Source organism: Micromys minutus, assembly GCF_963924665.1.
Source record: "Micromys minutus genome assembly, chromosome: 11".
Taxonomy (NCBI): Eukaryota; Metazoa; Chordata; class Mammalia; order Rodentia; family Muridae; genus Micromys; species Micromys minutus.
In genome coordinates this window covers 12,114,058-12,130,588 of record NC_137980.1, presented here as the reverse complement: position 1 = coordinate 12,130,588, position 16,531 = coordinate 12,114,058, and the positions used below count along the sequence as shown (strand labels likewise).

The 16,531-nt window shown below is 37.4% G+C and overlaps 1 protein-coding gene across 1 annotated transcript in view; it reads left to right on the top strand.

Annotated features, from left to right (window-relative positions):
* XRCC4 (X-ray repair cross complementing 4) overlaps positions 1-15,510 on the top strand; it is a gene marked incomplete at its 5' end in the record, with an annotated part of 175,947 nt that extends 160,437 nt beyond the window's left edge. The window contains one exon of the mRNA XM_080924847.1: positions 15,035-15,510. Coding sequence (XP_080780973.1) covers positions 15,035-15,140 — 106 coding nt within the window. The 3' untranslated portion in view covers positions 15,141-15,510. The remainder of the gene's footprint in view (positions 1-15,034) is intronic.
* Positions 15,511-16,531: the final 1,021 nt, after the last annotated feature.

Genomic DNA, 16,531 nt, shown 5'->3' with positions numbered 1-16,531 from the left:
ATCTTTAGTTGCTACCCATGGGATGCCGGCCCTGTTCTAAGGGAAATGGACGAAGCATGGATTGGAGAGTGGGGTTGGAGAGGAGTGGGAGGAGAGGAGGGAGGAGAAATTGCTATTAGGATGTAATATGTGAGAGAAAACTAAAGTTTTAAAAAAATTCAATAATTGTCTAGTGATATTGGGCATGAGTACATGTTCAATGTACTCAAGAACATTGTATGTTGTACATGAAGGATATAGCAGTTTTAGCTGGCATTTCATAGGTAGAATTTAAGCCCATACTAACAGCTAAAAAAAAAAAAATGAAGCAATGAGGAAAGCAGGGGCAAAACTGGCTGAGAGCCTAGTGGGAATGGAAGCTGTTGTTCATGTAAGGAGAGTAGCAGACGAATAGTAAATACATTGAATCTCCATAATGCGTTAGGTATTGCATGAAATAAGACAATCACACTAGCTATCCAGAAAGAAAAGGATGGAGAGAAGCTTGAGGATGTGCCCAGACATCTAACATTCTTTTCTCTTGTACAGTCAATGCTTGAGAACTATTTATGTCCTAGTATTGCTCCAGGTATACTTCTTCCCTGAGTGATGTCTATCATTGTGCTGAGTTGAGCTTAAATATCACTGTGCTGAATACAAAGAATAGGTTACACTTATTTTTAGCTCACCTGTTCATCTCTATATGATGCTTCGTATAAAGCTCAGAAGCTTTGTAAACAGTAAGCTATAAAACAACTGAGTTTCTTATTTCAGAAATTTCTTATTAATTGTAACAATTTATTTCATGTGTAAAAAAGAAAATTTACTGCTAAACAAGGGTGGATAAATAAGAAACATTATCCGTCACTAATAAGATGACCTGTTCTGTGATTTTCAAGGAAAAAAACATGAGTAAAACATATATGGGGATCTGGCTCAGCACAAAACCTAGGCTGATGTAAGCCCTAGGTTTGATCCTTGGCACTGCAAAACCAAGTATGGTGGCATATAGTTGCAATCCTAGCACTAAAGGAGGGAAAGCAGAAGGGTCACTAGTTCAAAGTCATCCTCAGGTGCACAGTGAGTTCAAGGCCAGCAAAGGCCATATGATTATATACATAAACAAACTCTAAAATTCCACCAAAGAACTCCTACAGCTGACAACTTCAGCAAACTGGCTGGATATAAAATTAACTCAAACAAGTCAGTAACCTTTCTCTACTCAAAGGATAAACAGGCTGAGAAAGAAATTAGGGAATGAAACCCTTCATAATAGTCACCAATAATATAAGGAAGTGAAAGATCTGTAGTACAAGAACTTTAAGTCTCTGAAGAAAGAAATCAAAGAAAACCTCAGAAGATGGAAAGATCTCCCATGCTCATGGATAGGCAGAATTAATATAGTAAAAATGACCATCTTCTAAGAAGCAATCTACAGACTCAATGCAAAATTTCCCATCAAAATTCCAACTCAATTCTTCACAGAGGTAAAAAGAGCAATTATCAAATTCATCTAGAGTAACAAAACACCCAGAATAGCAAAAACCATTCTTCACAATGAAAGAACTTCTGGGGAATTATCATCCCTGACTTGAAGCTGTATTATAGAGCAAGAGTGATAAAAAACTGTATGGTACTGGTACAGAAACAGGCAGGTAGATCAATGGAATAAAATTAAAGACCCAGAAATGAACCCCCACACCTATGTTCACTTGATTTTTAACAAAGAAGCCTAAACCATCCAGTGGATAGCATTTTCAAAAAAAAATGGTGTTGGTTCAATTAGCAGTCAGCATGTAGAAGAATGCAAAGTGATCCATTCTTATCTCCTTATACAAAGCTCAAGTTCAAGTGGACCAAGGACCTCTGCTTAAAACCAGGTACACTCAAATTAATACAAGAGAAAGTAGGAAAAAAAGAACTCCAAACACACTGACTGACACAACCGAAAATTTCCTAAACAGAACACCAATGGCTCAGACTCTAAGATCAACATTTGACAAATGGGACCTCATAAAATTGTAAAGGTTTCTGTAAGGCAAAGGATATTGTCAACAGGACAAAACAGAAACACATAGATTGGAAAAAGATCTTTACCAATCCAACATCTGTTAAAGGAATAATATCATATATATATATATATATATATATATATATATATATATATATATATATATATATATATATATATCAAGAAGTTAGATGCCAGAGAATCAGATAGCACTATTAAAAATTGGAAACAGAGATAAACAGAGAATTTTCAACTGAGGAATATTAAATGGCTGAGAAGCACCTAAAGAAATGTTCAACATACTTAGTCATCAGGGAAATGCAAATCAAAATATCCTGATATTCTACCTCACACCAATTAGAATGGCTAAGATAAAAAGTGCAAGCCACAGTAGATGCTGGCAAGGATGTACAGAAAGAGGAACACTACTTCATTGTTGGTGGGATTGCAAGCTGATACAACCACTTTGGAAATCAGTCTGGCAGTTCCTTAGAAAATTGGAAATCATTCTACCTGAAGGCCTAACTATACAACTATTGGGCATATGTAAGAATGTAAGAACTAGTAGAAGGACTGAAGGAGCTGAAAGGGAATGTAACCCCATAGGAAGAACAGTATCAGCTACCTGGACCACCCAAAGCTCCCAGGGACTAATCCAACATCCAAGGAGTATACATGGAGGGAGCCATGGCTCCAGCTATGTATGTAGCAGAAGATGATCTTATCTGGTATCAGTGGGAGGAAAGGCCCTTGGTCCTGTGGAGACTTGATGCCCCAGCTCAGGGAGATGCTACAGCAGCAAGGGGGGAGTGGAGGGAGGAGCACCCTCATAGAGCCAAAGGGGAGGCGGATAAGGGGGATGCAATAGAGGGTTGTTGGAGACGTAACCGGGAAGGGGGAATATCATTGAAATATAAATGAATAAAATGATTTAAGAAAACTTAACTCTGGAATGATGTGGTGAGGTCTACAAAATGTTGTAACTGCAGTTTGGGAAACACATTAAGAAAGAGCCATAGTCATCAAAGAGAAGCTGAAAGGTGTTGGAAATCATCTTCTCCCGTTAGTAGAGTGCAGTCTTAAGTACTTTTCCCATTCCTCCAAGTGTAAACCCTTCTCTCCAGGTTCATAGAAAGTCACTGTTGTGGTTGTTCCTAGTAACTATTGTTCTGTGCTACTCACATCTTTCTATGGCAATAATTATTTCATATCGAAGTAGAACTGTGCTAAAATAATTTAATTTCCAGGTTATAAAAAAATCATGCTTGCCGTTTTCAGAAGCCATACTTCCATGTAGCATGCCTAGGAGAACCTTAGAAACAGAGAGCTGCGTTCAGCCTTTCTGACTGAAAATAGACTTTTGCCATGGAAACATTACCCCTGCACTTACACACACAAACACACACACACACATACACACGCACCCACACACACACATACATGATGTATATATACTAATAATAAAAACTTGATTTAAAAAGAATATTACTTTTAAGATACTTTTATATAAAGGAATAAGTATAATGTTATTAAAAGTGATTATGCAGACCTGCCCTTTTTAAAAGATAGTCTCCAATAAATTGTTAAGAGAAAGTATTATTTAGAATTTTGTAGTATAAATCAGTATAAATATAGTATGAATATAGACTATGTATACTGATATAGCTATAATTTTGAGGAAAATACATGAAAATGAGAGAATGTGATCAGTAATTCCTTTTCTGAGTTTTTGAAAGTCTTCATAATAGATGTCCTACATTCCAAACCCAAAAATAAATAAATAAATAAATAAATAAATAAAAACGTTTTTTGGTCCAGATTGGATTTAGAATTTCTATGCTTAAACTTTTAGCCTTCTTACAATGGTAGGAAATACAGTATTTATGCCAATTATTGGATTATTATTTCATCATAAAGGGTACTTATAAATAAACAAAGGAAGGCAAGATATAATACAGAAAAGGTCAGCACTGTGGTTTTAGATGGAACTTGAGAGCCTAAGTGTTCTCTTTCATCCTGAGAATACAGTAATAGAATTTGTACCCAGAAGAGATGGGCAAAAGTACGAATGGCTTATCAACCATCAATAAAATTTTAGATATTTGCTTTGAGTTTCTCTGGAGAGGATCTAGTAATAATATGTTAGTATACTAAAATAATATATTATTATACTTTAAAATTCCCCATAAACCTTCAGTGGGCTGATATATCAGTTAACTCTATTTTGATTTAAAGCTGCTTAAAGTTACAAAAATTTTTATTACTCTTGTGAATAACAATTGCTTTGATTCAATAACAATGAAGTATTTCTTCTGGTGTCATTGATAGATTGATCATATAGCATTTTGTGTTATTTATATATCTTCAAATGCAGAGGGAACTTTCCTAAAGAGAGATAAGTTCATAGAGTGTATTACAGGCTTAAATAGGTATTAAATTCTACATATTAATAGTTTACACCTATGTAACCATCTACTGTTTACATACACTTGCTCAGCTCAATGTTGACTTTCTCAAAGAGACAAGATTTTGTTTTAATCAAGGGCTTTGCTGATGCCTGAGACTTTAAAATGCTGAAGTAAGGAATGAATGAAGAATGCATTCCAGTATTGAAGTTGTCTGTTAGTAAAGTTCTTGTGAATACTCCTCTCTAATAATTCATCTATACCATAGGCCAAAAATATTGCATGCTTATATATCATTTTTGAATGATATATCTAGAGGTTAAAACAAATTTTATAGAGGTGAAGGGAGAAGGAGGCATTTCTTGATTTGTATGCATTCTGCAAATAGAAAACCACTCATAGAAACTGGTTCCTGCTTTAGTGAAATTCCAGCTATTAATTATGGTTCTTTAAGGGGTTTCTTATAGTTGGTCACAAATTGTGCAGCTTTAGAGAAGTATCCAGTGGTAGAACGGGAACTATCAAACATCCTTTTCTTTTGTAATGCCAATCAACTCCTCTGCTATGAAAAACCAAAATTTTTACTTTAGAAGGTCACTTGAAGGATTTAAGTATATTTTTTGTAGAACAACATATTGGGAGAAATTTAAAGTTATATGCGCATTTAAAGATGATTAGGATCAGACTAGAGAACCCAGATGAATATTTTCCATGGGTGTTTATAGCATCTTTAGTTTTTATGGAGTAAATGTGTATGCAAATCTCCTAATTCCAAACAAGTGTTATGGGTTTTTTTTTTTTTTTTTCGCTTTAATATTTTAATTTTTTCTGATTGATTCTGTTTTTTTTTATTATTGGTTTTTGAGAGATTGAGATGATAATGCCCTCTTGACAAGACAGAGATGTAAAACAGTTATTTCATCTTTGACTTTTTTCCAGTAAGCAGCTAGAAGACATTTATGCTCACTAACACTCCAAAAGATGTAGCAAAAATAAAGAAATATAACTTAATGAATTACATAAAAAGAAAATTCAATATTCTATGATCTTGGGATGGATGGGTTCTGAGAATATGTGCCTAGAAACTGGCCAGCATTTCCTATTGTGACCATAGCCACAAAGATTGAAAGACCATTCATTTAACCACAACTTGTATCTTTCAAACATGTCAGAAAACTGGACCGAGAGCACAAATGTGAACTTTAAACACAGAAACCCCAAAGCTACTTAGAAAAGTAATTGTGAAAGCCCATAATTGAAAGTAAGAAATCTTCTGGCCAGCCTGTGTCAATGATTCTCATTCCATTGATCTCCAGAGAAGACCCAAAATGCATTTCTTATGATTTTTTAGGTCATCCTGCACAGATCTGGCAGATACCTTTTCAATCAGTCCAGGCTGGGCTCAGTTCTTCAGCTCTGGGCTTTACATAGTTCGGTCTCATTCCTCCTGATCTCACCAGCTTTCCTGACACGCGTTTAGCCTGGTAGGTTGGAACAAAATTTGAGCCCTAACAAGGTGAGTAATGGAATGAACAGAATAATACTCCACTCTAAAATGACTGAATCCTTAATCTCTGTACTCTGAGGAAGTGTTTGATAACATAGAAGCAAAAGTTTACCAGGTAAACTGAGGTAAATAAGCTGGCTTTGTAATAGCACAAACAGAGCCCTGGATACCCAGGTGGGTCCAGGGTAATCATCAAGTGTTAGACTTGGGAGAAAAAGTGAGAGCAAGTAAAAAACTGTCATCAGTATTGTAGTGGTATTGATTTGATGATGTACAATACTTTTGCACTCCTTGAAAGTTCAAGAGATTTCAAGAAGCTGAAGAAGGTAGGAAACAGTTTCTTCTCCACCAGAACTTCCAAAGGAGGTTAACTAGCACCATAATTTTACCCAGGCTCCTAACTGTAAGATGATGGAGTTGGTTCTAAGGTGCTATATTGTGTGGATCATGGCATCTGCCATAGGAACTAAAACAGCTTCTCCCTTGCTGTGGGGAAGCCATCCTTGGCCCTAGGTTCATGAGAAATCACTACCTTCAGCAGCTCATAAGACCATCTGACCATGGAGTTTCCACTGCTCCAGCACTAGACTTGACAGGACATTTATTATATTTCTATTTCCTTTCATTGAAGTACTAAATTCTGGAGTTCAACTCATAGATTTTAGCCTTATGGAATCAAGTCAATGGTGACTGTTCAGAGAACACTGATTTCGTGGAACATTAATCGTTGAGATTATGTGAGAAGAGCACCCAATGCCAGACCCATTTGGAAACCCTGGTAAACAAGCTTCCTTATTCTTTTCTTAAAGCCTTTTAGAAATACAGTCTTCGTGTAAGTTTTTTTTTTTTAATGTGTGCGAAGCTTGGGAGAATATCTAATACAAGTCATCCGTGTTTCCCAGTCAGACATCTACTATCTCTTGCCATTGCAGATTTAGATTGTTTGAAAACACTGAAGATTCAAATACTGTTCTAGAGATGTAATCATATGTGTATGTGTGTTCGTGCACACATATATTTGTGTAAATACATCTATATGTACATATGCAGGTAATATAGTTTTTTACTTGTATTATTCTGTACTTTGCTGTCATTTTGCTTAAAAATATGACTTCAGAAGGACTTTTATGTCTTCTATTATATACTATTCCCATGAATTAATTAGAGGAGTTGGTGAAGAAAAACTTTTTCCAAGCATTCACACCACAGGTGTGGTACAAGAACCACTGGCCACCCTGGCCTGCATCCTGACTGCTTACTACCACCAGCTCTGCTGTGTGGTGGGCGGATTGTGTGACATTAGTGAGCTTTCTCCTCAGTACTGTCTGCCTCATTCACTTAGTCATTTGTCATTGTTAAGACATGTAATCACTGGAATATTTGTGTGCCAAACATTTTGCCAGGTAAAATAAAGCAGAGCCCTCCCAAGAAGGATTCCCATGTAGCACTAAGCAGCAGTAGCAGGTATCACCTGTGCCAACTCTGACAAGTAAATACACAAAGAGGAGCTGAAGCTATTCAAGGGTGGTGTGTAAAGCATGTTTCAACTTGTCTACAGATTGTCTGATTGGTTGCCAGAGCAATATTATTTATCCAAATAGGTTTATAGGGGAGAAAAGTCTTTCTGTATCAGTGCTTACGTTCATAGGGATTACGGGTGTATTTATCTAATTGTTGGTTTTAAACCTGAGTTTATGTACAGAGTTCAAAGCACAGCTTAGTGGAGTTGGCTCTCTCCATCCACCTCTACAATGGGTCCCCGGCATGGAGCTCCAGTGGTCAATGTTTTGTGACAACTCTGTGTACCTGCTGAACCATCGCCTTAATCCCCAGTTGTCTTACTTTCAAATCTATTGGAGGTATTTTACAGGTCATTTCTAGATTTGCCCTTTTATAATGTCTATAAATCACTAAATCCATTATAGGGTTAAATATAGCTACTTTCATTATTATTTTCTCATTTTATTAAACACATATTTCTTAGGTCATTTGTGTGTTCTTGTTCACGTTGAAACAGCAGGGCCATGAGCAGTGGAAGATCTCCGTGTGTTTAATTGAAAATAACTGTTGAGTTTTTTGCCACTTTGGACGCCAGGAGAGTTGGCCTCTCCTCCATCACTTTCTCGGGCCAATGAATGACGTCTAGACCTCTGAATTCCAGACAGTATGAGCCTTTGCTTTTACTGTGTCCTGCTGGCTTCAGTGTGTTAGTTTGTTTAGGAGAAGCCTTGGTTTTTATAAGGTCAGCTCAAAATCAGTCAGCCACTTTTCCCATCCTAAAATCTGATATATTTCAAAGTACTTATTTCTAGTTTGAATGCTAACTAGTAACTTGGTGATTTCAAATCTTTAAGTTCATTATTTAATTATTCTGTTTAAATGATAGTCATATAATTGAGTTAATAATTTATAAATTTTCTTGTAAAATACATGGAAGGAACTCTGTTAAAGTCAGTTTGATAGTTGTCTGGTTGGTAAATCTCAGTGGAAGTCCCATATTTTGGTTCAATTTTGATGTTTTGTAGAGAGTTTTGCTTTGTTTTCTCTGGGGCTATTTTTAGTTTTTCTCATGAAAACTTGAGTTGATTCATCCTAAAATTAAACTATTAGCTATCTGGCTTATGCTTTGGTTTGCTTTTAAGACATACTCTTGATATTTAGCTGCAAGCTAGCCCAGGCCTTTGTCAACCATGTAAGCCTACTGCCTCAATATTGCATGAGCTAGGATTACTGATACTCCCCAGCAGTTCCGCACAATGTGCAGGGCTTTTTTTTTTTTTTTTTTTTTTTTTTTTTTTTTTTTTTTACTTAATGTATTTCTGTGTGTGCTGTGCATTCGAGTACAAGCAGGTGTCATGTGCCAACTTTCAAACCATGGGGGGATGAAAGAGTGACTGAGCCTGGAAGAGAGAAAGGGAGGGACAGAGGGAGGGAGGGTGGAGCTGAGATCGAGACATAAAATGAAGAAATACATAAATTGATGGGAAAAAGAAACAAAGTTTAAGTGTGTGGACTTTTTTAACACAAGCCAAACATTGGCCTCCAGCTGCCCTGCTCAGATGTCTGTGTGACGGTTCAGCACTTGAATCTGTGACAGCCAAAATCCGGGAGTTTAATACTCCTTCCTTCATGAGGAAAAACATGACTCTTTTCTCCTCTTTATGATAAATTATCTTCTCTATGATGAATCTCAGGCATTGGAGTATCCTTCCAGATTATTCCTCTCGGCACCAGATAATTAATAATAGAGGAAATAATTTACCTAAGTATAAGCTTCAGCAGGCAGTATGGCAGTGAGAGCCAGAATTGGGCAAAAGTGTCTTGAGACACTCTTCTGTGTCCTTTTGCTCATTTCTCTGCCTGTCTCAGCAGTCTTCAGTGTCCAAACCAACTCTTTTTCTCCTTGACAGGCTCTTTTTTAGCTATCTCTTCACCTTCTCATTTGGCTGTAGTGACCAGTGAGGGACAATGGCAGCCATGTCTGCCATCTACTGAAGTTGTCTTCCTAGTACTTTGTTCCTATATAGCCCCTCCCCCAACACCTTCCCTACAACTACATGTTCTGCTGGTGCTGTAGCTCTCCTCACGTCTAAGGTAAGCTTTATAACATAGCACCAAAGCTCCTGGTCTATGTCTATGAATAGCTTAACAAGAGCCAAAGCGATAAGGTCTAGAACTCTGAGAAGATTGTCACAGAGGAGTTGAAAATATCCAGAAATGACCCCTCATGGAAGAGCAGATAGAATAAACATCTATATTATATACGGATATATGTTGTATATGCACATGTGTGTGCATGTAACACATTCACCCGTGAACTACTGTTCAAAGACCAATTGTTTTGTGATTTTTGTGACTTTTGACTTTTAAGATTAGTTTTGTGTTTTTGACTTTTAAGATTAGTTTTGTGTTTTTGACTTTTAAGATTAGTTTTGTGTTTTTGACTTTTAGGTAGTCATTCAGTAGTGTGCATTCGTTTGTGCCTTGTTCGGTTGTTCAACATTTCATTTGAGATTTGTGCATGTGTGTAACTGTATAGGAGTCTTGAGATTTGTGCATGTGTGTAACTGTATAGGATCCTATAGTGTGAGATTTGTGCATGTGTGTAACTGTATAGGAGTCTATCGTGTGAGATTTGTGCATGTGTGTAACTGTATAGGAGTCTATCGTGTGAGATTTGTGCATGTGTGTAACTGTATAGGAGTCTTGAGATTTGTGCATGTGTGTAACTGTATAGGAGCCTATAGTGTGAGATTTGTGCATGTGTGTAACTGTATAGGAGTCTATCGTGTGAGATTTGTGCATGTGTGTAACTGTATAGGAGCCTATCGTGTGAGATTTGTGCATGTGTGTAACTGTATAGGAGTCTATCGTGTGAGATTTGTGCATGTGTGTAACTGTATAGGAGTCTATGGTGTGGGATTTGTGCATGTGTGTAACTGTATAGGAGTCTTGAGATTTGTGCATGTGTGTAACTGTATAGGAGCCTATCGTGTGAGATTTGTGCATGTGTGTAACTGTATAGGAGTCTATCGTGTGAGATTTGTGCATGTGTGTAACTGTATAGGAGTCTATCGTGTGAGATTTGTGCATGTGTGTAACTGTATAGGAGTTTATCGTGTGGGATTTGTGCATGTGTGTAACTGTATAGGAGTCTATGGTGTGGGATTTGTGCATGTGTGTAACTGTATAGGAGTCTATCGTGTGAGATTTGTGCATGTGTGTAACTGTATAGGAGTTTATCGTGTGGGATTTGTGCATGTGTGTAACTGTATAGGAGTCTATGGTGTGGGATTTGTGCATGTGTGTAACTGTATAGGAGTCTATCGTGTGAGATTTGTGCATGTGTGTAACTGTATAGGAGTCTATGGTGTGGGATTTGTGCATGTGTGTAACTGTATAGGAGTCTTGAGATTTGTGCATGTGTGTAACTGTATAGGAGCCTATCGTGTGAGATTTGTGCATGTGTGTAACTGTATAGGAGCCTATCGTGTGAGATTTGTGCATGTGTGTAACTGTATAGGAGTCTATCGTGTGAGATTTGTGCATGTGTGTAACTGTATAGGAGTCTATCGTGTGGGATTTGTGCATGTGTGTAACTGTATAGGAGTCTATGGTGTGGGATTTGTGCATGTGTGTAACTGTATAGGAGTCTATCGTGTGAGATTTGTGCATGTGTGTAACTGTATAGGAGTCTATCGTGTGAGATTTGTGCATGTGTGTAACTGTATAGGAGTCTATCGTGTGGGATTTGTGCATGTGTGTAACTGTATAGGAGCCTATCGTGTGGGATTTGAGTAAGAGTTGCTCCATATTCCTGTCGAGAACTATTCGGATAATTTTTAGTTTTCACTAGCAATAAACAACCCATCTGTTTTACATATATATATACACACACACACACACACACACACATACACACAATTTCTTAATATGTAGGTAGACAAATGTTTTCCCTGTGTATCTGTCTACCGGTAAGTTGCTCAGTCACAGGTAGGGACATGTTCTCATATTTGGCAGACATTGACAAGTTGTTTTCTGAAATTTCAAATGTTGGATCTCTTAATAACAATATTTTATCTAGTTGTTTCATATCCTTTTTTGTTCTCGTATAAAAAGTTTCACAATGACTTTAATATCCACATAGAAATTGGTTGACCCCAGATAATCATCTTCTATCACTCACCTCTGAATTCTTCTTGTGGAGCCATTGTCTTATACTAAACTCTAAAACCTACCTGAATCCTAAATGTTAATATAAAATTACAGCTCTTTGTAATGTAATAATTGATTCTCTGTGAGTAAATTACAAGATTCTTGGGCATTCTATAAAATGTGAGGATTAAAAGACACACATGCAAGCATTGTAAGGAAAAGATGACTGAATGCTTTCTGAAAACCAGACTCACACGTTTTCTGTTTTTTCTTTATTTTTAAGAGTATATATAATATACCATTCCTCCCTTCCTTCCTTTCCTCTAGGCCCTTACATATTCCTCTATTTCTTTCTTTTAAATATATAACTCTCTCTCTTTTAATTGTTTTATATGCATGTATCATATAAATGTAAATTCCCAAACACGTCTGAGCACTGTCACTACTATGCGCATCTTCAGGATCACCTGTTTACTGTCGAACAAGCAGTTGATGTGCTGCTGTGCTCTTCCCTGGGGAAGACCATTTCTCCTGCTCTCAGCGTTCTTTAGTTGCCTGTAGCTCATGCACAGGGCCAGAGCCTCAGGGTTTTCCCATGTCCACTGTAGCATCTCTGTTGGTGCTGTTCTTGTTCAGCTCTCGTTTAGGCAGTCGTGTTGGTGAGCGTCTGTGGGTGTGGCTCCTGACGTTACTAGGAAATGCAGGAATAATTCTTAGACTCTTTGCCCCCCTCTGTAGCAGACAGAGATCATGCTCTGTATTCTCTATATCACTTCCTTAACACGGTGAGCTGTTCGTAGCACATATATAATCAATACAGACACATATTAGAATGTAGGTGTCTCTGTGTGCCCCAATGCCAGGCCTGAGGGCAATGAAAACTGCATTCTACTCAGCTGATTACTAGCTGGCTAATAGTGCATCCAAATTAAAATGAACGAAGGTTTATGTCTAAAGTCTTCAACACATAAAGATATCTCAAACATATTGCACAAGGCAGACAACAGGTGGCAAAAATTACACACGTAAAAAAATAATCTCATCTTTAAAAATATTTAAATGTAAACCACGAAATCTTTTTAGTTCTTTCCACTTTCTATAATTTACAAAAAGACTTATAAAAAGAAATATTCATCACTTGTGAATGAGATAAGCTTTTCACTGATTGTAAACTTTTTCTGTGATCTGTGGCTATGAGACCTGAGGACAGTGTGTTCCTGTCATGGCACAATCCTCACAGAGCCCATCAAGTGTCAAATCTGCTTCGTAAGCACCAGGCTTTAGACAGACAGCACCAGGCGTCAGTTTCTCTCTGGTCTGTCACTTCAGAGTACCCCCTTTTGTCTCTGCTGACTTTTTAATCATCATGATAGACCTCTTTCAGTGAACATAATTCAGTCCTCTACTTTGCTCAAGAGACTTAAAACCAACTAAGATAGCTCAGGAAAGAGAACAAAATGTGGGTATTTGGATGTTGTGTGTGTGTGTGTGTGTGTGTGTGTGTAATAGGCTGCTATTTATACAGTATCATCTTTTTCCTCTTATGAGATACATTTTAGATATTGTTTATATGCTATGATAATTAAATGCATTTACTATCAATTTCCCGAGCATTTTAATTCTCATCTTGAGAAAATATTAACACCTATGATCTTAGGATAATCAGGTTGTCTGCCTTTTGGCTTACTTGGAGTAAGATTGACACATCCCAGGTTGGGGGTAGCCAGTCACAGTTAATGTGTGGTTAAGAAGGACTAGGTGGGGAATCCATTTTTAATCATCTGTGCAAATAAAGGTAGGTGCCTGGATTGTCACATAGTCACACATAGCTGATATTTTTTGATTTCCTCTGGTTTTTCTTTATTCTGCTATTACTAGAAGATCTTAATACTTTATTTAGCCACTGATAAGAACAGTTTCTGCATATCTTATGGGACTTCACAAGCAGTTTTATTTGCATCACCTAGCTTAACTGTTACCTTCCTCTTGAGGCACATGTCAACTCAGTTTTATAGGTAAGAGAACTGAAGTCCCTAACTTCATGTTAACATGACATCATGGCCAAGTGTGCTGACATCAGCCATGTCTGCTTTTGGCTATCATAAGCAAAGCCAAGGCTTTGAAGCTGGAAACATGGAGATACTTCTTTTAGTGGACAGATTTCATCTAATCACATCTCTCCCTGAAGCCACCTCTAGTTGTTAACATTGAATAATATGTTTGGGTTCCATAGTGAACAACTGGCCATGTTTATTAAAGACATAAATTGATGTTCAAAAGGTTCACTTTTGGTTGAGCTCTGAAATTCCTCAGCTTAGTCTTCTCCACTGAGGGAACAAGGCTGTTGTCCTGGATTTCAGAACTGCTCTTACATACACATCATATATACATATATACATCTATATATATACATATATACATGTATACATACACACATATATATATATTGAGGCTGAGGCTGTAGCTGGCCTCATGCATCTAAATAGAATTCAGTTTGATATGTGTTTACTTGTAGATCCAGCTATGGGTGTATGCCAGTATATTTCATCAGCATCTGGCAGGGATATGGAGTCTTTATTAACTATACACATGTAACAAACTCATCAGCTGACTACTAGAGGAGACTCTGTGATCAGAGGTTACAGCAGCTAAGAGACAACATAAACATTAACAGGTAAAACAAATACAAAGACCCATCGCAAGGCAATATGCAAAATGTGAGGGAACTGAGAACCCTCAATCCTAAACAAGAAGCTTCTACCAAAATCTCCACTGAGAGTTCCGCCCAACCGAACAGGAGGTGCAAAAGCTGAAGAGGGGATGGAAGACAGTAAGGAGGCACGGCCCGCTAGGTCAGCATTGTGGATGCACGTATGAACTCAGGGATTGCAGCAGCATGCACAGGGCCTATGGGGTTCTAGACTTGCAAGAAGTGCACACATGCCCCCAGCCCTAACCCAGAAGCTCTCCAATTGAAAACCAATCACAAATGAAAAGTTAGTTTTCTCTATGGAATCTCACTTGGTCCAGCAGTACATGGGCAAAAGAAAATGTACTCCACAGTGTCTTTGGAGGTCCAGGTCATTTGTTGTTGTTGTTATTTAATTCCACTTTTATTATGTTTATTTAGTTATTAATAGTTCTTTACACCCTACAGGTGCTTTGCATATAAATGATGACATCAAACTTAGTGTTTTCACAGGAGTCCTGAGTGTGTGAGTGGATGTGTCTGTGCCTTAGGCCTTCTCTTGTGCTCTTGTCCTGTTTGTGTCTTTTGTCCTATTCGATGTTCTACCTCCATTACTTTATTCTGATCCATTAAAAACCTGTTTTCTAATGGCAGAGAGAAAAGTAGTGGAACTGCATGTAGGGGACATATATGTAAAAATATAATCTGTTTTTTATACAGAGAAAAGAAAAGGTAGAAATTAAAATGAAAAACCCGAAAGATAACTCCTGATTTTCTCTCTACTCTAGGCTTGCCTCTTCAGTGCCTCAGACCTCAAAAGAGGAGAGCGCCTCTGCGGAAAACATGTCTTTAGAAACACTGAGAAACAGCAGCCCGGAAGATCTCTCTGATTAGATATAAACCCGAGGAAACAACGCAGGTGTTCAGTAAACTATATGCTTTATCCAGCTACTTTGGATGGGAAGACGGGCTCTCAACTTACTGGTCATGGTTACTATGTCTTACAATGTCACTACGCGCACCCAGTGGATTACATGAGTGTGTGACAGATTAGATGACAGAGGGACACTTTTCTCCCTTTCTTATTCCATTGTTGGTTAAGTCTGGATTTTGTTGCAAAGGGCACATTTATTATACTTGACTGTACATTATTGTAACTTTCTAATGACTCTTGGAAGATTTTGGAAATGTGGCAAAAAAAAACTTCATTAATTCTATTTAAATGTGCTTTAAATTCTTTTTGCTTGAACATTTTTATTTGTGATGTGACACATAAAATACATTTTTATCATAGATGTAAACAATCTGAAAATTGGATAGTTAATAAAAGTTTGTGTTCTTAAAGGAACTAGTTTTCCCAATTTTTTCTTTTATTAGATATTTTTTATATTTACATTTCAAATGTTGTTCCCTTTCCCTGTTCCCCCTCAGGAAGCCTCCTATCTCATGCGCCCTCCCCCTGCTTCTATGAATGTGCTCAGATACCCAACCATTTCCTTCTGCCTCCTGACCCAGGCATTCCCCTACAAAATGGCAACCAACAAATTGGAAAAAGATCTTTACCAATCCTACATTTGATACAGGGCTAATATCCAAAATATACAAAGAACTCAAAAAGTTAGACACCAAAGAATCAAATAATCATATTTAAAATAGGGAACAGCACTAAACAAAGAATTTTCAACTGAGGAATATTGAATGACTGAAAAACACCTAAAGAAATGTTCAGCATCCTTAGACTTCAGAGAAATAAAAATCAAAACAACCCTGAGATTCCACCTCACACCAGTCAGGATGGCTAAGATTAAAAACTCAAGTGACAGCCCATCCTGGTGAGGATGTGGGAAAAAAAGGAACACTCCTTCACAACTGGTGAGATTACAAACTGGTACAACCACTCTGGAAATCAGTCTGGAAACTCCTCAAAAAATTGGACGTATTATCACCTGAGGACCCAGATATACTACTCCTGGGCATATAACCGAAAGATGCCCCAACATATAACAAGGACACATGCTCCACTATGTTCATAGCTGCCTTATTTATAATAGCCAGAAACTGGAAAGAACCCAGATGTTCTTCAGTAGAAGAATGGATACAGAAAATGTGGCACATTTTCACATTTACAGCTATTAAAAGCAATGGCTTCTTGAAATTCTTAGGCTAATGGACAGAACTAGAAAGTATCACCCTGAGTGAGATAACCTAGTCACAAAAGAACACACAAGGTATGCATTCACTGATAAATGGATATTAGCCCAAAAGCTCAGAATACCCAAGATACA